Source organism: Solanum verrucosum, unplaced genomic scaffold, assembly GCF_900185275.1.
Source record: "Solanum verrucosum unplaced genomic scaffold, falcon-dt-bn FXZP01000278.1, whole genome shotgun sequence".
Classification (NCBI taxonomy): domain Eukaryota; kingdom Viridiplantae; phylum Streptophyta; class Magnoliopsida; order Solanales; family Solanaceae; genus Solanum; species Solanum verrucosum.
The window spans coordinates 4,554,477-4,577,878 of NW_026020332.1; the positions used below are offsets into that span (position 1 = coordinate 4,554,477).

The 23,402-nt window shown below is 33.3% G+C and overlaps 2 protein-coding genes across 4 annotated transcripts; one reads left to right on the forward strand and one right to left on the reverse strand.

The window, feature by feature from the left end:
• Positions 1–191: 191 nt before the first annotated feature.
• Positions 192–11,117, forward strand: LOC125836676 (ribosome biogenesis protein NOP53-like). 3 transcript variants are annotated; one of them, XM_049515882.1, is made up of 13 exons: positions 192–359; positions 4,918–5,090; positions 5,832–6,001; positions 6,170–6,218; positions 6,306–6,331; positions 7,663–7,743; positions 7,836–7,946; positions 8,064–8,146; positions 9,372–9,491; positions 9,584–9,706; positions 9,961–10,027; positions 10,128–10,207; positions 10,373–10,448. In XM_049515882.1, the coding sequence occupies exons 2-13, from the start codon at positions 4,925–4,927 to the stop codon at positions 10,407–10,409; spliced, it is 1,113 nt and encodes a 370-aa protein (XP_049371839.1). In that variant the 5' UTR covers positions 192–359; positions 4,918–4,924; the 3' UTR covers positions 10,410–10,448. The 3 variants fall into 3 exon arrangements, with proteins under 3 accessions (XP_049371839.1, XP_049371840.1, XP_049371838.1); XM_049515883.1 differs by lacking the exon at positions 10,373–10,448 and adding an exon at positions 10,784–11,117 and having other exon boundaries at positions 197–359; positions 4,921–5,090; XM_049515881.1 differs by having other exon boundaries at positions 197–359; positions 4,921–5,090.
• A 6,595-nt stretch (positions 11,118–17,712) lies between these two features.
• LOC125836674 (polygalacturonase QRT3) lies at positions 17,713–22,346 on the reverse strand. Its single transcript, XM_049515879.1, is given in 4 exon segments — positions 17,713–18,795; positions 21,714–21,944; positions 22,067–22,300; positions 22,302–22,346. Coding segments are annotated over 4 exon segments (1,593 nt in total).
• Positions 22,347–23,402: the final 1,056 nt, after the last annotated feature.

The window sequence follows — 23,402 nt, forward strand, 5'->3', positions numbered from 1 at the left end:
AATAAATTCAATTTTTCAAATTCGATTCTTTGGTGTTTCGATTTGGTGTAGATTTTATCTTTTGAAAATTCAGTTATTTGACTCAATGTAAGGGTCATGACTTTTTGGTGCACCAAAGCTGAAATTTTATTAAATAAATTTAAAATACTTATATTAATTATATATTTTGAACCCATATCAGATTTTAGCCTATTTGTATTTGGAGCCCTAATTCCTAAATCAAAAGTCACAGGCCACAGCCTCCAGCCCTTTCTTCTCTGTTCTCTGAACTCTCACAGCCACTGTGTCGGCGACCAGCAAGCACAGCGGCGCAGCAAAACTCTCGTCTGTCGACTCTCAATCTCTCAGCGTGACGGACTGTAAGCTACCTCGTCTCACCTTAGTAATTTTTAGTATGTATCTCTCGGTCTCTCTTCTCTGCCTACAGCAAAACAGCAAGCTAAATTTTAAGATATTTCTGTTGTTTTAAGTATTGATTTCTTGTGTTTGATGTTGTTGGGCTGGCTGCCTAGTGCCTGGTAATTTTTTTTTTGGATTGTGTTGCTGGTTTGCTGTTGCTTAAGTGTTTTGCCAAGTTAGGTTTCTTTTTTTTTGTGACTGCTAAGCAACTTGCCAATTGGCAATTGGCATGGCTGCTGTGGTGCTGGCAACTGGTTAGCCTATTGTGTTCCAGAGTATTGTGTGCAAGTGACCCGTGCTGCACTGCTGCGAGCCTGTGAGTGGCTGCCTGCTAAGTTAGTTTACCTTGAAATAGAATAAATTTAGTTCATAGTTCAGCCTATTAAGTTAGTTCATAGTTCTAAGAGCAGTGCTAACTTATTACTTAGATAATGAATGTTGATATTTGATAACACCGAAGAATGCTAGGCTGCTAGGCTGAGAAGAGTGTTATCAAAAAAGAGACATTAAGAGACTAAGAGCCTGTATTTATTTGAATTTTCATGTTAGGTTTATAAGTTAAATATTTTGATAATTTTGTTCTCATTTGCACCAAAAACCCATTTTAAAAACACTGAACCGAAGTTTGATTCGGCATTTGGTGCACACTATTTCAAAACAGGATACCGAAGAACCGAACCGAAATTTGATACAAGAAAGCAAATAAAGAAAAAAAAAGTAAATAAGACAGTTGAATCTTCTAGTCTTAAACTAAAGATTGAAACGGACTATACATTTCTTTTTTTATTTTTAAGAGTACTGATTAATTATCTTATTATTGCTAAAAAATGGGGCCCCTCAAATTTGGGGGCCTAAGGCAAGTGCCTTATTTTCCAATGCATACAGCCGCCCCTGATTGTAAATGTGCAATACATGCAGTCATTTCCAGGCTTTACTAGTCTACTTCTATATAGAGATGTCAATGTGAGTTTGGAACCATCAAAATGAAAAGAAGGGCTAAATCCTAGAGTTAGAATCTTATCTTCTTTATTGTTTTGATTCGTAAGTGTTTACGCTTTGTGTGTTTTTTATCAGATCTAAATGAGAAAAAGAAATGGTTAGCTTGTTTACAATATGAACTAGCTCTCGAGATCAGTAGCTAATCCTAGTACTCACTTGCTCATAATTCCTTTGAGTGCTAAGTGTGATGTATGTTCATTAGATGCCATTTAGGATCAATAGTGTATGAAGAGGTCAGTGAGATGAGTGATCAGTCTTGTTAAGCTTAAGTCTATAATTTATTTGAACTCTATTATGTTTCTGCTAGCGGCAGCCCGGAACCGGTAATTTCGGGAAAAAATATGTATACCCGTCTCGGACCGGTAACGGATCGGGACCAGACCGGAAACCGGGTCCCAACGGCTATATTTAAAAAAAATAAAATTAATTATTAAAATTAAAAAATTAGGAACATTACTCAAATAATAGTAAAACTTTTATAATTTTAAAGTTAAAAATTTATACTTTTAAAGTTTTAAATTCAAACTTTAAAAGTATAAAAGTTTAAATTTCACACTTTAAAAGTTGAAAATTTAAATTCAAACTTTAAAACTATAAAAGTTTAAATTTCACCCTTTAAAAGTTTGAAAATTTAAATTCAAACTTTAAAACTATAAAACTATAAAAGTTTAAATTTCACCCTTTAAAAGTTGAAAAATTTAAATTCAAACGAAAATGTAATGCAAAGTTTTAAGTTACCAGTTTCAAAAAAAAAATGTAATGCAAAGTTTTAAACAAATAAATAAGTAGAGACTAATTACTCACAAAATAAATAATTAAATGCAAACAAATAAATAACTAAATGAAAAGTGAGTTGGAACGAATGTACCAAACGTCTACTTAAAAAAGTAGACGTGTATGACCGAAAGCCGAAAATTGAAAGTTGAATTTGAAGCTCCAATTTCCAAAGACCAAATTCGTAATTTTAACGAGAATAAGAGATTAGAGAGTCTGACTTGAGTGAGACTTTTGAGAGTTGTTGAGAGAGTAGAATATTATATTTTTGTGAGTGAAAAGAATGAAAGATTGGGGATATTTATAGTTAAAAAAAAGGGATGAAAATGTAGTTTTTAGAAGATTGGGGTATTAAAAAAAGTTTGGGGGTAGGGAGGTGTAAAGGGGAGTTATGGGGGTGAAAGAGCCGTTGGTGGGGTCCAAAACCCATTGCCCAACGGCTCTCAAAACGGCTATATTTAAGATTTAAAAAAAAAAAAAAACGAACCGGACCGGACCGGACCCCCTATACATCGGCCCTAACTGGTACAAGCTGGAACGGAATCAGACCGGTAACGGAATGGCAACGAAAGTCCCGGTTCCATTGCCGTTCTGTCCCGGTCCGTTACCGGTCTGGCTTGTACCAGTTAGGGACGGTGTCTAGGGGGTCCGGGAGGGGTAACGGGACGAAAACCGGGATATACCGGTTAGTCCTGGTTTGGTAAATATCGGTTCCGGTCCGGTTTTTCTTTTCTTAAATATGGCCGTTGGGCAACGGGTTTTGGTCCCCACCAATTGCTCTTTCAACCCCATAACTCCTTTTTACACTTCCCTACCCCCTCAAACTTTTTTTAATACCCCAACCTTCTAAAAACTACATTTTTATCATTTTTTTTAACTATAAATATCCCTATCTTTCATTCTTTTCACTCACAAAAATATTATCTTCTACTTTCTCAACAACTCTCAAAAGTCTCTCTCTAATCTCTTATTCTCGTTAAAATTACGAATTTGGTCTTTGGAAATTGGAGCTTCAAAATTCAATTTTCGGCTTTCGATCATACACGTTTACTTTTTTAAGTAGACGTTTGGTACATTCGTTTCAGCTCACTTTTCATTTAGTTATTTATTTTGTGAGTAATTAGTCTCTACTTATTTATTTGTTTAAAACTTTGCATTACATTTTCGTTTGAATTTAAATTTTCAAACTTTTAAAGGGTGAAATTTAAACTTTTATAGTTTAAATTTAAATTTTCAAACTTTTAAAGGGGTGGCCCAGTGGTTTGGGCTTGGGACTTCCATGTTGGAGGTCTCAAGTTCGAAACCCCTTGCCAGCGAAAGCAAGGGGTTTGCCTTCTGGGTCGAGCTCGTCGCATCGGGCTTGCCTAGTGCGGGTTACCTCTCCTATGTGGTTTGCGAGCTATTGCATAGGAGCGGGGGTTTTACCCTGTGCGCACCCAAAGGGTAGCGGCTGCAGGTTTCCCTTGTCATCAAAAAAAGTGTGAAATTTAAACTTTTATACTTTTAAAGTTTGTATTTAAAAGTATAAATTTTTAACTTTAAATTATAAAAGTTTTAATATTATTTGAGTAATGTTCCTAATTTTTAAATTTTAATAATTTTTTTTTTTTAAAATATAGCCGTTGGGACCTAGTTCCCGGTCCGGGACGGGTATACATATTTTTTTCCGGAATTACCGGTTCCGGTTCGGCCCGTGGTGCCCGGTTCCGGTCCCATTGCCACTCTTAGTTTGCGAGTCTAGTTTGTTAAACTTGTTAAGCTTTCCTTCATGTTTATGCTTGAGTAGTTGATCTGTGACATAAGAGACTTATCATATCCCGTTAAGTGGTTGGGTAACATCTGTCTCTTTGTTTATTTAAGTTCCCCTTTAACTTGAGAGGATTTTTATTTTTGTTCAAGAAAAGATCAATTTTGTTCAAAACTATGCTCTCTGGTTGTGTTTGTATTTTTAAAAATGAAAAGAGTTGGCAATTAAGAGAATTGTTACTGCTTACTTGAGATTAATGGTACCCCTTCCTAGTCTTGAATGGCTTAAGTATGTTTAAACTCACTACATGAGCCCCTTTTGAAGTTCTGAACATAGCACCCTTCTTTATTTTTTAAGTTGTGAGTAAGAAGTACTCCCTCTGTCCCTAATTACTTGTCCACTTTTGAATTGATACACCTACTAAGAAAACAATAATTGACATAGTGAGTTTACCATTTTACCCTTATTAATTATGAAGTGGATGAATTAAAAACTTAGGATATTCAAGAAGTTCTACCTTTTTCAAAGTAATTAATTGAGGGTCTAATAGGTCCTTCATTGATTTGTCAAAATGGACAAGTAATTAGGGACACTAAAAAAGGAAATGTGGACAAGTAATTAGGGATAGAGGGAGTAGCAGTTTCCTATGCAATTTTATTTTTTTTGCGATTATTTTTCTTCATTTCACTGTTCATAAACCCACGGTATCATTAGTTAAGACTAAATCCGTTACGAATTTAGTGGTAATTATTTTCTAGATTGGTTTGGCCCTCCCTGTTTGTGCAGCAGCTGTCAGAGAACCATATCCCATTCTATGAGAGTTTTAACTTGCCAAATCTTGACACATTTATTCTTAACACTGTCCAGTCATCTCTTTGACTTTGCTACTTGTTCACTTAGGAATTAAGAGGTATAAAATCTCAAGTGAGTATTTTACATTAATGCTAAATCTGTTTTGGAACCATGTTTTCAATATGACTTTTACCGCACTTGTTAAGTAGAGAGATGGGCAAGAATAAGAGTTCAAGGAAAGGGAAGAAGGCATGGAGAGCGAACATAAGTACGGAGGATATTGAAGATTTCTTTGACAACTCCACTAAAGATGCTCTTTCCGGCGGTTCTCTTGCTCAAGTTCCCAGTGACTCTCTCTTTTACGTCGACAAATCCAGAGGTATTCTATTTTTCAGCATTTTTTTTCCCGGTTGAAAATTTCCAGAAAATATCTTTTGTTCAAGTACATAGCAAGGTAAAAAAAGAAGAAGCCGATTTTGACATCAGGCTGGCGTTCAGGTATATGTTCTAGCAGTTGATATAGTCTTTAGATGGATTGGCATGTATGCTATTTACTGTTTCAACAGATGTACTGAACTACTTTTGGTTGGATAACTGGATTGCCCCACACTTGAAAATGGTTGTTTCTTTAACAGTAATTTTTTGGTACACGGGAAATAACTGGGTGCTCTGATAATCTCCTCCAGAATTTTGTTTTGGTGGAATCAGTCAAGAGTATTGTGTACTAAGACAAGTAGACAAAATAATTCGGTATCTCATAGAGTTGTAATTATGGAAAAAATTCAATCTTAAGAGCAGATTGAATGTTCATGTCTGTTTTAGACTTGCAGAAACGTTTCAGGAACAATTGTTTAGGTGTTACTTTCAGTCAATGGTTCCTATTCCCATCCAATTGTTGGGTGTAATATGAAGCCGGACGAAATTTGGAGATTGTAACTGACATTTTAGGAATAGAAGACGGCAGTTTAGAATCACCTTAAGTACTATATCTCTGGAATATGTAGCAGTTGATGTTCATCATGGGTGCATCTTCCTTGTCCCTTTACTGCAGTTCTGTCGTTTTTTGTTGGCGAATCCTTCTTCAATGATTAAATGACAAGTTTTTATGTCTACAATCCAGATCTTTCTGTGAAACGGAAAATTGAAAAACACCGGGAGAAAGTACTTCGATATGATAGTATACTACAAAGCAATGCCTTTGTTGAACCTGTACCTTCTTCAACTGGGAAGAAGTCCAAGAAGAAAAGTAAACTTCAGATTGCCAGAGATACTGCTCAACAGGGTCAAAAGGTTGTTCACTATTTCATTTTAAATGTTCAACTCACCAAGTGCAAGATGTTATGGCTGATCCTTCCTTGCCATAATGTGCTTTTCTCAATAGGAGAAAAATCTATTCTTTTGAGTGCAAATGACTAATGGATCCTCATTGTTTATTTCTTCTTAATTTTGTGTGATTAGGATTTGTCTGGTGGAGACTCTGGCATGGTTGACATTTGGGATGATAAAGGTGTCTTTGTGATTAGAGCCTTTTTGTTCTTCGTCACTTTTGTAGTAAAATGACTTTTCTAATACAGCCTTCATTGCATTGTTGCAGGCGAATTGGTCATCAAAACCAAAAAGGTACACTTTTTTCTCCTACCTGTATTTGAAATTTTTTATTTCTTTTCTCCTCTCCTTATCTTTTTTGTGGCCACTTGTCAGGAACTTCCTTTTCAATTTTGGTGTCCTTTTACATGAAAAACATATTTTAAATCAGCTGGATGTTGTCCTTATAAGTTGTAATGCAATACCTGCTATAGGTTTTATTAATGCAACCTGCCTTTCTTTAAGAGCACTACTATTTTTGCCTTACAGTGATTACTTCTTAGTCCACTTAAAAATGAGTCGTCTTAAGTCAATTGAATCTCTTATTTTTCAAGAAAACATCACATATAATAAGCATCTTTGCGATGAACCTTTTCCTTGCACATCTTCCGCATTGCTTATCCTCTCAGAGGGATAGATGAGAGTAATAAAGGAAAAAAGAGGCATGAGATTGGATATAAAAGATCCTTTATCGTGGAAGGTAATGGACGTAAATAAAGAAAAATGGATGTGGTGAACCATTATAGCTGACCCTAACTATGTTCGTGATTGATGCATAGTTGATTGATTGATTCAGTTAGTTTTCCATTCACTCGACAGTCGACACACTTTCACCACTTCATTTGACGAATTAGATTATGCAGATACAATGATCTGTAACTGATACAAGATTTCGTCGAATAAGATAACATGCATCCAAAAAGAGATTCTTTTCCATTTTGCTCGTTCCTTCATTTGGCAATTTGAAATCCTTCCTTTTAGCATTATTGATGCTCTAGACTGTCTATAGATCTTGATCAAAATATGTGATGCATGTTTAGATTGTGATTACATTTTAGGGTTTGATTTTATGTACTTTCCTGCCGTTGCGGGGTGAAGTCTTTTCATAATTTTCCCTTTTCAGCAGCTGGGGTGGGTTGGCTGGTACAAGCTTGTTTGGTAGCAGTACTATGATGTTATAAACTCAGTATTAAAACAACTACAATGACCAAAATAGCTGTCATATTTGATCATTTTCTTAAATTAAACAGAACACGTATTTAACCTACAATATAATGCATGCATTAGAATCCTTGTATTACTCTAATCCCTAAGATACAATCCCTACATTACAGTCCTCGCATAACTTGTCTCTAGCGATCCCTCGGTGTATATTTTTTGTACCTCCCTGTCTTCTTCTTCTTAGTTTCATTTCTTTATTATCTTAACTGTGTATGTTATTTATTTTTTGTCCTAAAGCTCGAGCATTTGAATTGTAAACTTATAACTTTCCTAGAACAATTTTGCATCAGTTTACTTTTCGAAAAGGGAAGAGACAAATCTGCATTAGTATGTGTAATCAATTTTATATGCATTGCCTGTGACAGAAGCCCAAGACTTCTGTTATACCTGCTGTGGAAGTTGAGCCTCCAGGATGCTCATTCAATCCGCCATCCGAAAGTCATCAGGTAAAATTTCTTCTGTATGTCATATTTTGCTATTACCGAGCTCCTAGTCCATGCAATTAATAATTCGCTCCGTCCGTGTCTTCTCAATTCAGGATGCACTAGCTTGTGCTGTTGCAGATGAAATGCAGAAAATTTATAGAAATGAATTGGGGCCGGAGCCTATTCCACTGGTTGTTCCTGGAGAAGCAGTTAATGAAGTAGATGTAAGTTTAAGCTGTTAATTTCTTGTTAGTACTTTTGACCATGGCTGTTGCAGATGCATCATGGGCAATGTTTTCTTATACTCGGTAAAGCATACACTGAAGATTCATTTGCCTCAGATGTATTTCCTTGAAGCGGACAGTGGGAGTGACACGGAGAATGAAAATCTAGTGGAAGACGGAAAAACAGATTTGGATAAAAGGTAAGCTTCTATATTGCTCGTCTGTCATGATAGCATTAGCGGTTGAAACATGTTCTATTCCTTGCTAGCTTAGTATTCTGGAGTACTTAAAATTTACTCACCTGTGTCTATTCATATTTGTATAGTGAATAGAGGCTTCTTTGACAATCTTTAGGCTTTAGGCTTTAGGCTTCAGCGAAATTAATTATGTGACAGTTTGATATGTTAAATCTACATGAGTTGCCTAAATTTTTTAACCAGTGTCACATAATTAACCAGTGTCCAGACATTTCAATCTCTGGACACTGGTTATACCCAATTAGCCTGAAGTCCTAAAAAATTTTCTATAACTTTACAAGGCTAACATGAGTTGCCTTGTCCTCGTTTTTGTTTAGGGGCTCATAATTGTCGCATTCTACTTCCAATTCCTTTTCATTCATGCTCACTAGAAACACAATCTCATTTTATGTGGCTTTGCATGTTTAATAGTTTTCACATAGTCCTAAGCTGATGGATGTTTATGAGGTCAAAGGCTATATATGTACCGCTACCACTGATGGTCTAAGACCTCATGCTTCCTTCATCCTTATTTATTTGAATCCAGTTTTGCCCTGTTCTGTTTGTTTACTTTTTGCTGCTGGTGGGGAAGAAGCTCTTATTTCCAGCATTAGTAGTAGTTCTTATTTTCTTCCACCAAAGCTAGGACAGATGGGAAGAATCACCTAGTGTTTTTTGTCTCCACTGAGTTTTGAACCTGAGACCTCAGGGTTCTCAACCACTTCATTGACGCTAGGCCACACCCTTGGGTGCAAGGAACATCCTTTATATTTGGTTAAAGATGCTGAATGAGTACATTGTATATCACTAATATTTGGTTGCTTGGATATGTTCAGACTTCAGTTTAAGTCAACTACATCTGAAATCATATTTTTAAATGTAAAGAGGTTTGATCCTTAATCTAGCTGAGTTAGATTGTGAGCTAAGTCCCCAGTAAGTGTGATATCCGACGTCATATCTGTTTCCTTTGGTGGTCATGATCCAAATGTCCTAATGATGAACAGTTGTAGAGTGAACCAGTGTTCAACATTTTCTTTTTTGTAAGTCAGTTATGTGTTCTGAAAGTTTGCAGTGCGCTATCTTCAGCTTCGTTGGCAATCCATGTTACATTGAGTGCATTATTGCTATTCGTCAGATCTTTCATTTAACACTAAATGTTATTATACATCATTTTTTGAACTTTATTCAGGTCGCAAAAGCCCAAAATGCTGACACAGGTTGAGAAGAATCGACGGGCTAGACGCAAAGAACAGTTGAAAGCAGAAGCTGAAGCAACAAAAGCAGCACAACTCTCCAAAGTGATTGATAGGTTCGCTAATATTTGGATTATCAGGCTAATCATATTCCAGTTAAATAGAATTTGCCTTTTGTATAGATTCTGATATGTTCTTGTGCCTGCAGCTTACCGGATATAATTCAAGAAATAGAGAGAGAGGAAGGAGAAAAACAGAAACGACATCTACGTCGTGTTACTGCTATAAAAGAAAAACTAAAATCTTGTCCACCACGCTTGGGAAAGCGCAAGTATGTGCTGTTTCATTTTGAAGTAAAAAAAATTCAACAATTGATTTGCTGTGAAAAAGTGTTTTTATGGAACATCAGATTTCAAAGGAATTCTTATGGTTGTAAGTCTTAAAAATGTTTCAACTGGGAGCTTGGGGTTTGAAAGAATGATGATTGCATGAACTGAGCAATGAGACTCATTTTCTTGTGGTTTTGCTTTACTCCTGCTATAACTTCGATGTTGACAAAAAGATTAATGACCTCTGTCATTTCAGATTTGTGCCTGCTCCTGCTCAGGTTTTACTGTCTGAAGAGATTACTGGTTCCCTCCGTAAATTAAAGGTTGCATTCCTGATTTCAATTTCTCTAAATTGGCTGTTGTCACATTTATTTCTATTTTCAAGGTTTTTCTCTTATGTGATTTGTCTTCTGTTTCGAACAGGGATGTTGCACCCTTGCAAGAGATCGGTTTAAAAGCCTTGAGAAAAGGGGACTAGTTGTTCCTTCAAAAAAGAGTAGCAGGTTAGTAAAGATTGCTTGTTGTTTGAAATTAAGCCAGGCTTTCTGGTTTGGGCTTTGCTTATTATTTGAAATTAGAAGTATTGCATGTTGTCTTGAAGTGTGTGTAAACCATGTGACACTCAGACAATTGCGGAGTAATCTCTTTTTCTTTAAAGTTTTTGACAGTGAGCTTTGTGCACGTTCCTTATGGCATCATAGTTGATCATAAATTTTGACAATACACCTTGGGGTCAACAAAATGTGCGGAAAATTACCAAAACTTGTTACCAATTGTTTGGGATCAAAAACTAGTAATTTGATAGTGAGCTTCATGTTCCTGATTCCGGTGTTGGTCAGTTGGAAATTCTTCATTTCAATGTAAAATTAAAGCTTCTGTCTGTTTGTTTCTTTTGTAAGAAAAGAAAAGTAATGACAACAATGCATCAACTTCCCCTGCTTTAGGTTTCAAGTAACGGAACTCATCTTTTCTCTGCATGTATCGACCTACTTGTCCTTATGCCATTTTGTATACTGTTTCAAAAGAAACATACTGAGCATCAAAACATTTCTTGCTAATTGTTTCTGGGATGTGTGCAGGAAATAGAGTTCATCAGAGTGAATTGCAGAGTAACACAGATAAAACGTTTTCATCACCGCCATATGAGACCATCATCCCGAGCACTTGGATGAGAGACAGCTCTAGACAGCAAGGTCTTGGTTTATGTCTGCAAATTTGGAGTGGGAGAGCTGGCTGCTCTTACTGTTAGCAAAATGGATATGTAGATCTGTTTATCTTACTGATACATGGTTTATTACACCAAATATTTTATAGTCATAGTCAATTTGCTTTGGGAGCAAAAACTAGTAATTTGAAGACATTGCTGTTTTAATTGATTACTAAATTTGGCAAATGAGCAAAAACTAATACTGATATATCTGGAGGCAGAAGATTGATTGGTGTTTCATGACTGCTCTTGATGAACCAAAAATGATTCCCAGTCAGCATTTTTAACTTTTCATAAGAATTCGAAATTTTAATATATACCCCCCATAGTTTTTAATTACTCTAATTAGGTCGACTTTTTATTTTATCACATTTGACCAAGTCGATATCGCTAATTCTAATTTCAAAACTTGAACGACATCTTCTACTCATTTTTCTCCATGGGCTTGTCATGTTGTACAAGTTCAGCTATACTAAATGTGCCTAGCTACTAGTAATGTCTAATTTGATTAATAAGGCATGAAACTCCTCGAATTCGAGCTAAAACTTCCCCATGTGTTTATCTTTCTATATTTTAAATTGCCTTCGTAAAAATTATGATTTCGCTGGTGGTGAAGGAGAGTCTACATTATAAAAAGATATGTATGTTTAACCACACAATATGTGTGTGAGTTGACAACATAAACAAAGAGTGAAGACAAATAGGGGAGAAAAGGGACATATGGAAAAGGAAATTTAATCACTTTATATGAAATTGAAATAAAAACAAAGCAAAAAAAGTGAGAATACACTAAGCTGTGGGCTTCACTTTGTGAGAACAGAAAAATATCCAACCCAAAGTTGGATTGCTAGTTTTTGTCAAATACTATTAGGGCTCGTTTGGTGTGAGGGATTAGAAATAATAGTGATGGGATAAGGAAATAGTGATGGGATAAAAAAAAAATTATGTTGTTTGGTTGGCAAGTCCGGGATAACTTATCCCGGGATTAATAATTAGTACCGGGATAAGTTATCCCTCCCCATGGGTGGTATAGTAATCCCGGGATAACTTATCCCGAGATAGAATAGGTAAATGACAAATATGTCCCTTTAAATCCTTTTTATATATCATTTTTTACATTTATGTATATTTACATTTTTTTTAATACCATGTATAATAATATTTACTACTCCTTATTTTTATGATAATTATACATATTTTTCTATTAAAAAATTATACTATATAAATATAATTTTTATTTATGAATTTATTTGACTAATTCTTATGTTTATTTTATTTTGATTTCTCATAAATTTTCTTCTCTTTAATAAACTTAAGAGGAAAGTTCTATTTTTAAGCTAAATAAGAAAAAAGTTATATTTTTAAATACACATGGTACTTATCATGGGAATACATAAACAAAAATATTTAAGTTAAAAAAAATAAAAGTTTTATTTTAAAAAATGAATAACTAAAGCTCACAAAGAAAAATTTAAAAAGTTTAAATAAAGTGAAGGGTAATTTTGTAAACAAACAACTTGTTCTTAAAATTTATCAATATATATTATTTTGAATATAACAAACCAAACACTCAATAAGAAATAATCCCAGGACAACTTATCCCATCATAACTAATCCCAACATAACTTATCCCAACATAACTTATCCCATCATAACTCATATTCAAACCAAACGACCCCTTAGGTTTTCTAGATATCCGTACCCTTTAGGTAAGATTTTTTTTTTAAATTAGGTTTTCTAGTTTTGTGGTTTTTATACACTTAGTCAATTATACACTTAGGCCTTAATATCATATTTCGTCCTAATTTATATAATGTAGTTTGACTTGACACGAATTTTTAAAAAGAATGAAAGACTTGTTAAATTTGTGGCCTAACCAAGTCATAGATGTTTGTGTGATTATAAAATTATTTCATTATGGATAAAATGAGTATTTTAAAGTTAAATTGTTACTAAATATAAAAATAATTGGAGATGGAGGAAGGGGATTACAATATGGAAAATTGAACCTTCACTAATAAGGTGAGAGTTTAGATAGTCAACCAACTAAGCTAGAGTACTATGATCTCCAAAAATGTGTCATTCTTTTTGAAAGTGATGAAAAAGAAAAATAAGTCATATAAATTGAATTCAAAAAATTAGAAAAAGTAATACTTAAAAGGAACCAAAGGATAACTTAGTAAAGTATTGTACGTTGTATTTATAATGATTTCTTAATAGATGTGTAATGAATAAAAACGATAGTTGAAATGAGACGGATAGAGAGCGTGAAATGAACTGATTGGAGTATCAGTTCCCAAATAATTTTTGTGATAAGAAAGAATATCTTGGAGGATAATCCCAATAAAGAGTACCTTTAATTTGTGGTGGAAAGACGTCGTTTCAATATTTTGTATTTTCTTGCTACACCTAAGATTCTTTAATTTGGATTAAATTAATGAAAATAAACTCATAAGACAATTAGTCTAATAAAGTACCAAAAGTAATACTTCAAATTAAGTCCATTTATTTGAAAAACTTTTAAGTGGAAATTGTCCAAAAGTTGAAAAAAAGAGGGCATAAAAAAGTTGATCATGTTTCATGTGGCCTTCTTTCTTTTCAGTATTAGTGGCATGTTGTTTCATCTATCATAAAAATAACTCTCAATTATTGTAATTAAAGTTACATTTCATTGCTAAACTTTTGAAAAAGAATTAGGGCAATTATGATAGATTATTGGGCAAATTACAGAAATCACATACTTTTAAGGTAAAATTACAATTTATCCCTTAAAAGTTTATAATTACAGAAATTCCTCAAACGGATACAATAATATAAGCGCTGATACATTAATCTGATGCGCGAGATACAATAATATAATCATTGATACATGCGCGAGATACAATAATATAAGCGCTGATACATTAGTCTGATGCGCGAGATATAATAATATAAGCGTTGATACACTGATCTGATGCGCGAAAATGAGGGATTTTTGAGATTTGTAAAACTTATAGGGGATAATGTAATAAATAAACTAAAATGTGAATTTCTGTAATTTTTCCTAGATTATATACATATATCTTGTATTCTTAAAATGTTATGTTTGATCCTCAATTGACCCTTTCTTTTATTCAAACTTAAAGATCAAATACGCTCCAAATCTGAAGGTGACATCTAAATCGAAAATTAATCATCTTTAATACCCCGCCTCATCAACATATAACATGAATATATTCGAAGTTCTCTCCTACTATGGTAGAATTTACCAAGAACTAATTGTAACAACTTTTTGTTACAATGACATAGTGTCTAGCTAGCACACAATTATCATAAAAGCAAAATCAAACATCAACACTTCATCTCTTAGATGAAAATGTTTTTTTTTTTTAAAAAAAAAAACAACTCTCATAGTTATCATAAGACATATTAATTTTAAACTAGAGATGTGAAAATTCCCAAACAATTACTAGACTTGAGAAGAAGCCTACAAGTAGGGCAAGAAGAATGTGAGAGTAGCCATTCATCAACACAAACCACATGGAAAGAATGTGTACATTGAGGAAGAACCCTAATTCTTTCTCCATCCATGAAATCCAACAAGCAAATAGCACACGATGACGATGATGATGATGAAGATATAGTGCTTGAAATTGCATTATTATAGGTAGATGTTGGCAAAGCAACCATATCTTTCTTCTTAAGTCCAGAGTTGACTCTCTTTGAAGCTACCCATTCAACTGGCTCAGAGATAGTCCTTTGAGTGCATTGAAACACACAATGTAACATGGAATTTAAGCCAAGAGCACAAACTAAAGCACATATTAGGGCAGCAATGATCAATGTCATGTTCAAGTTTAGTGTACTTCCATTGTTATTATAGACTTGATCATGATCAAGAAAAGGGGTTTTAAAAGGATCTAGGCTCATGATTGGGCTTTGTGTTGGAGTCATATGCATGAGGGGACGTTTAGCCATGAAAATATTAATTAAGTAGAGAAAAATGATTCTGGAATTAGAACAACCTCTCCTTCCTTATCGAGTTTTAATTTGGTCTAGGGTGGAGCTTCAACATGAGATATATATGAGGGAGTGAAAAATGAAACTTAATTCAATGGTATTCATGAAAAGAAGAAGCAAAAAAAAAGTGGTGGCATAGGATATTAGGATATGGCTAGTTGGTTATCCATTGTCTAGCCTTTTAGTTTATACTATCACCAAAAAAAAAAAAAAAAACATGTTTGGGACCCCCAACCCCCCTCCCACAAAGGAGGTATATAAGAAAAGAATTATGAACATGATTTGTTCTTATCCAAGAGATGAATAAGATGATAACATGTTTGATTTGATGATATTGAAAGATAGCAAAGTATATGGACAACAATATAATAAAATATTAAAATTTTGGAGGCATATTACTTTGATGTCCCACGAGAGATCTAATTAAAGGCAATACTAATGTTGAAGGCTTTTTTTGAGATTTATGTACAGAAAAAATATAATTTCTTTTTATTTTTTTTAGTTTTGATGAACAAAATTACTTCATATCTGCTATTAATACGATGTAACATGTATCTTGTGGAATTAGTTTAAGTCAAGATACGTGCAAACTAGTCTAGTCCAAAGTTATATTAAGAAAATCTACATTTTCTTGATTAATTTAATGATGAAGATAGTATGTTTTGGTGGTACAAATTCCATTGGTGCAAGTAACTACTAAATCAATGTGATGATGATTGGTCATGGAAAGAAAATAATAGAGAAAACGGTCAAATACCCCCTCAATCTATTACCCGATTCTCTACTACACACTTATACTTCATGGGGGTCCTATTACCCCCCTAGAGTATTTTAAACACAAATATTGACACCCTTAAAGCGTCACCCCCAAATCTTTGTTATTGAGTGTAATATGCACACACCTATTTTTCAGAATAATTTTTTTTAAAAAAAATTCATCACCAAAATACATCAATTTTAATGCTTTTCATTTTTTCTACACCATTCTATTCATCTTCCTAAATCATTCTATTTTTTCTCCATTGTTCACAATGTCTCATCTTCTCCAATCCATCTCCATCTCCATCACATCCATCATCCTCCGAAAACGACAATAGGGTTTAAGGATGTTTTAAAAAAAACAAAAAAAAAAACCATCAAGTATAGGCAGTGTCAATATTCACAAAGATGTCACTGAACCATATTGTTGACCTAATTAATTTAGGCATAATACACAAAAATTGCTCTTTTAACTTGATCTCAATTGATATTTATATTTTTCAATTTTGTGTGTTCACAAGTAGATAGACACTTAAACCAGTATATAATTGAACAAATAGACATACATGTCCTACACGGTGTTCTACGTGTATTATGCAACGTTGGACATGTGTGTCTATTGTTCAATTTTATACAAATTTAAGTGTCTACTTATACACCTTTAAAATTGAAAGACATAAATATCAATTGATGTCAAGTTAATAGACACATTTACGTATTATTATGCTATTAATTTTTTACTTTTAGGAAAGCTGAAGGGTCGAAATTATTAAATGCTTTATGATACTTTTGGAATGTGGGATCAAATTAAGCTCAAACCACATTATGTGACTCTATGACTGGCTTAGTCTTTTAAATATTCCTAAGAATATTCATTACTCTCAAGAAAATTAACTTGATTTCTAATCAACTGTTTTTCTTTTAAAAACTTTTGGATGAGAGTGGACGTGAATACTGGGAAATGAAAGGCAGAACAACGAAACTACCATAGATTTTGGTGGGTTGGATATGATTCCTCACCCTTGATCATTTAATACTAGGTTCGAGCCTTCGAAATGGAAAAAATTCGGATAGAAAAGGAACATACAAAGTCGAATTAGTTAGGATCACTAAACAGATATCTGATACCAGGTAACCCACCATCCAAAAAAAAAAACAATGGAGGGCATTTGGTGGAATTGTAACACTTGTTTCTCGTAGAATTAATCTAAATAACGTACACTCACCCAATCATTTAAACTAAAAATAACAGGTGAATGTCTAATATCTATATAATTTATGTATAATATATGTATAATCATGTATAATTAATGTAAATTTTATATATGACGGCTTAAAATAGTAAATAATGAATCTGGCCAATTATTTGAGTACAATTCCTTTTTTTTTCTTTAGTCTTTTAGATATTTTGTGAGTTTTCTTTGCCTAATTAAGCAGAAGAAGAAAAAAGATGAAGGGGAGTGGGACAAGATATGTGATCATCAACTCCTTTTGCTTTAATTTTAACAAAAAGGAAAAAGCAATGGCCCATTATAATATCCACTAGTGTTTGGATGTTTTTAAATTACTTCCTAAACATTATATATATATATATATATATATATATATATATTTCTTTTATTATATTTTATACATGACAAACCTTTATCATTGTACTTACAATTTAATCCTAAGATAAATTTTTCTATCAAAAGACATTCATTAAGTAAAGAAACCATAAGATAACAAGTAGTATTTCTATTCTTGGTTATCTCGAGTTCAAAAGTTGAATATTTAATTAGTATTTTTATTATAAAATGCTTTACCATTAACATGCAACTTCCTCGTGTGAATTAAAATTAGTCTGATCTCAATACAAATATCAAACATCAAGCTGGGAGGAGTAAAATTAAAGGAGATATGAAATGCTTTATCATTAACGTGCAACTTCCTAATGCGAATTCAAATCAGTCTAATCTCAATACAAATACCAAACATTGAGGAAGGAGGAGAAAAAAGAGGTAACAAGTATTTAAATAACATCATCTCCAATAGCTTGTTTTTTCACATGAAAAAATTCTTTTCACCCACAATATTATGTTGATCAACAAAAACTGACACCACACCATCAACTATTTTTTCACTCTCAATAACCACAACATTACTTGATACATTTGTTATAGCATGTACTGGAAATCCAACAACCCCTCCTCTACAATAAAATGAATATTGTACATGATTTATCTTATTAGGAAACACAAGAATTGATGAAAAATCAGCTATCCACTTTGTCCCATTTCCAGCAACACTTAATTTTCCAGTAGTAGACTTCAAACTCATGCCATTCACGTTATTTTGGTCTATAACAACTTGATCAATATCATTAAACACTCCATCCAAACTCAAAATTGGTGTCATTTTTGTAGGGTTACCACTAAACATGTTGTTAATCACATTTAGTCCAAAAATTCGACCATTAATCGCTTTCAAAACTATGTTTCCCTCTCCAAGAAAATATCCATTTGAGATGTGAACTAAGAAAGGGTCCTCAATGACTATAGAGTTATAGTCAAGGTAACAATTGTCTATTCTATTTTGTGATGCTTTAACTAAAATACCAACTCCACCAAAATTTGTTGCCTTGTTGTAACAATGTACCCCTGTGACAATATTAGCCTCACCTCTAAGTACAATTCCAATTGCTGATGAAAAAATTGTAACATCAGTAATTGCATTGTCATTGCTAGCAAGATCAATTGCTATACCTGAGAAATCTCTCTCACCTTTATCACCGCCAACGGTTGGATGTTGGCCCATGAACGTGTTCGATATAAAGGTCTCGTGGCCCCTCAGGACAAGGACTCCTTCCGTGTTGAAGTGAACAAAAAAGCTATTTGTTACGCGAATTCTAGCTGAGTCAACTACATATAGACCTCCTCCTCGATAGTTTGAGTCGAAGAGGATGTCATGGAACGTAATGCCCTCATAACGAATCGCGATGTTTTGGTCACGTCTATCGAAAATGTTACTATGGTGGTGGGAAATGTTGTAGTCTTTGATGAGCTTGGGAGAGACTTGTGACCATAGTTCAATTAGATGTCTATCGCCCGGAAATGTATCAGATGCCCTTAGTGTTCCCCCTTTTACCTGAAAATATTAAGGCAATTCACCAAGATCAAACTCAATTTGTCCAATCAATAGATCGCAGGGTAATTTACAGAAATTCCACTAGTTTAAGAGAAAAATTACTTAGATTCACACTAGTTTGCAACATTGCAAATCTCGCTTGATTTTGGACTTCGAAAACATGTAGTTGGCATGCCCAAATACATGTATCTTAGATATACATGGGGTCAAAATTAAGTGTAATTCGTTCTGGATACACTGTATCCAAATGAATTCGCATGTATCTGATGCTCTCTCTCGTCTCGCTCTTATCTCTCTTGTCACTCTCTTCTCTCGCTGACCTCTCTCTCTGTATCTGGTATCCACTCGCCTCCCTCTCTATTTTAGTGTATCTAGTAGCAAAAATATGTATATCTAGATGAATCTGACTCAAAATCTACTATGAAATTGTTAATTAGTCTGTAATTATTTCAAACTATAGAGAGAATTAGTAAATATGATATGAATGTATGTCTTATTAGGTAATTTTTTTAATTAATAAACTTAGCCCATTTGACACCTCTGGACAGATATAAGGGCCAAGAAAAGGGTAAAAGGACACAACTTCATATGATTTTCAGGTTGCAACAGAAAACAGAAGAGGAAAACAATGGATCCTAAAATATATGGGCTGTCATTTTGGGCTTGAGAATGAAATTTACTAGTAACCCAATGGGTTTCGTAACTAAGGTAGTCCTTTACTGACCCAACATTTGCGGGGGGAAAAAAAGAGAAACCCAATAATAAAAGGATAAAATATCTAAATACACATCTTCTTTTAGTGTTATCTCTAAAATTTTCTACCATTTTAAAAAAATTAAAAAATCTTCTCTCGAATACATCACTTTCCTCTCGCTGATACATCCCCTATCCCATATCGGATACATCCATTCCCTCTCTGATACATCCCTCACCTATTCATCCGAATGTCTAATGATGTATTCGAAAGTCCAGTGATGTATCCAGATGTCCTATTCCCTCTCTGATACATTCCTCACCTATGTATTCGAATGTCCAGTGATGTATTCCGAAATCTAGTGATGTATCCGAAATTCATAAATTTTAAGAAATTTTTGTAATTTGAAAAAGAATAGGAAAATAATGTAATTAACTCTTAACACTATAGGTAGTAAATTATACATAATAAAATGGGTAAATTTTACATATAGTCACTTAAATATCATTATCATTATTATTATTATAAAGAGTCGATTAACCATAACTTCTGACGCAAAAATCACTAAAGTATGGGTATAGAGTATACTAATACAAAAATTACACAACCTATAAATACTAACAATCTGATAAACAACTCATTTTTAAACTCTAATAAACAAAATTCAATTAAAAAGTTCAAAGAATAATTAGATGCAAGGGGGACCAGATCAAAAGAAGAAAAATATGCGTTGGGCTAACAAATAACAATAGGGAAAATCCTCCTTTAATCTTTTGCCTTTTGCCTCTTTTAAGAATAGATATTATCTCACTATAAAACATATATTTCAAAACACTGGAGCATTTAGTTTAGCTAGCAGATACAATAAAGGATGTTAATTTCTCAAATGATTGCTCAATTAATAATTTTTATTTCAAAAAATTACTTTTTTAACTTCAATATTTGAATTAAAACATTTTATGAAGTACTCCATCCGTCCTATTTTATGTGGCAACATTAGACCGGGCACGAAGTTTAAGAAATAAATGAAGACTTTGCTTTTGGAGATTGAAATTTTATTTTCATCGAAAACGAAGAAGGCCGAGGATGGCCTACGGTGCGTCTTATCTGAAGGGAACACGCTTTTTTGACCGCCGTGGTATGATTGCCGGGCCCTCTCCTTACAGTCAAGTGGCTTTCAGCTCCTCTCCTCGTTCCGCCCTTCCTATTGGGATAGCAGCCTTCCGGCTTGAAATGTTTACCAAATTACCCTTTAAAAAATAGATCACTTTTCTTTCTCCTCATAAATGTATTGGAGTATTATTTTAAAATTAAGTAGAACCAACAAGGGTAAAAAAGAAATTGTACTTTTAAACACTTGCCATATTAGAAAATGTGACATTCTTTTTGGAACTGACCAAAAAGGAAATGGTGCCACATAAAATGAGACGGTGGAAGTAGTACAATAACACCTCATTTTGGTACTACACGGTATGGGATAGATCTCACCATCTAGTGAGAATGATGGAATAAAATAATTTTCAGATCAACTTAATATCTCAAATAAAACATAAAATAAAATTAAACTAAAATTTTATTAAAAAATTATTATTCTTATCTCACGTATCAATTAACTATCCTGAAAATCTTTTATCTTTCGTTTTTTTTAACTCCCTAGATTGCCACATAGGTAGGCACTTGTCATAGGTAAAAGTTGAAAATAAGATGCATTTTCCAATAAAGTAGGACACATCTGTACAGACAATTTAATTGCATTTTCAGTTTGAACACTGCCCAATCAAATCAATATCTTGTAATCGATTGCTACCACTAGTGTTGCCATTAACACTTTCAAATTAAGCTAACAATATTTTTAAATTAGTTTTGAATTAAAAGGAGACAAACAAATTAAAACTAAGGAAATAATTAGTTTCTCATCTCATATTTTATGTATAGTTAGCCATTAACGAGTTTTCGAATTACCTATAATGTGTTATTTGCTCAAATAACGTGTTACTGCGAAGTTATGAACTAATATTGAATCCTAAAGTGGACTCACTTCTAAGTCCAAAAAAAATTTATTCACGTTCACATTCTCTTTTCAAATGAAAATTTTCTTTTTTGTTCTATTCCTTGTGATTGTTTTACATGGAACCGTATTGCATAATAATTACGTATATTACTGTCAGTGTACATAACTTAAACAAATAATCAAAATTAGAGAGGGAGGATGTATATGACATACCACAATATTGCCAATGCCAGGAGGAAATACAATAGGATTGTTGATTTTATAATTTCCACCTTGAAAATCAATAATGAGACCACCAAGATCACTAATACCAGGCAGTAATGTAAGTCCATTATTTTGCAATTTCAATGCATCATTAATAGCCTCTTTTATAGCTTCACTACTATCACTTGTCCCTCTTGGATCTGCACCATACCCTATTGGATATATAACCCCTCCTTCACTCTAAAACCAACAAAAAAGAAGTTGTCAAGGAAAGAAATTTTATAAAATTCTACTAAATAACAAGTGTCAATAAAGTCAAAGTTCAAATAGTCAAACAAACTGAGCAGTATTATTTTGAGTACCTTTTTGGCATTGGAGGTGGGAATAGAAGGTTGTGGAGAAGTTGAAGGTGGTGAGGAATAGATGAAAGAGGAAGGATAATGGAAATGTTTGTCTTCAAGTCCTTTTTGGAATTCATAAAGCTTCAACTCTCTAAGAGAACCATTTGCCTCTTTTACAATCAAATAATTAAATAGAAAAATGAAGAATGCTAAACAAGAAAATGGCTTCATCATTTCCTTGAAAGAATTAAATGTAGAATGGCAGGAGAATTCCAATTAAAGAAGAAATAGAGAGTGACATTTATGGGATTTTAGTGTACTTGCCTCGTTATTTGTAAGTAGGACTTAGGGCTGGCAAGGGGACGGGGACTGGGGGACGGGATGGGACGGGGGACAGCGCTGGTGGGATTTGGCCGGGATCGGGATTATAGGAACCAGGATTGGGGGCACAAAAATAAGTCCCATCCCGTCCCACTATATATACGAGATAGGACGGGTTTTGGGGAGAGGGACGGGACTGGAGATTTTTTATTTTTTATATACTTATTTATTTATATTGAAATTATATGTTATTGAATAACATTTTTAGTTTATTTGATTTTTTTTCAATAATATTTTTAACTAATAAATAATGCTTAAGTTTTCAAATTTCAAAATTCAAATTTCAATTTCAAATTTCAAACTTCAAACTTCAAATTTTAAACTTCAAATTTCAAATTCAACTTTCAAATTTCAAACTTCAATTTTTAATTTTCAAATTTCAAATTCAATTTTCAAATAATTCAATTTTCAAATTTCAAATTTCAAATTTGAGAAGTTCAAATTTGTATTTTAAATATTTTAAAGTAATTTAAACTTGAAATTTCGATTTTTAAATTAAGTATTTTAAAGTTAGTTTAGTATATATGTAAATATGTATGAATATATTAAAATTAAAATGCAAGACAATAGTTATATAAAAAAGACTTGAATAAAGCCTTCAAATTTAATCAATAAAATCTAATTGCAACTTAGAACTTAGAAGTTACAATTTACAAATATTAGTGGAGTAACTAATCTACGCAGCCACCTTCTAGGAAGGATTCTGTTTCAATAAGTTCTCATATGTAAAACTAATATTTGTTACAAATATTAGATGAGTAACTAATTTACGCTGCCACCTTCTAGGAAGGGTTTTGTTTCAATTAGTTCTCGGATGTAATCTAATATTTGTATTGTCCTTTAAAATTCAATTCTAATTGTCGCATCATATCGACGGTGACATCCTCCGATGTTGGCAAACTTGCTAAAAACTCTTGTGACTCTAATTCATCATCACTAGATCCAATTACCGCATTAATCCAAGTAGAGCCGTCAA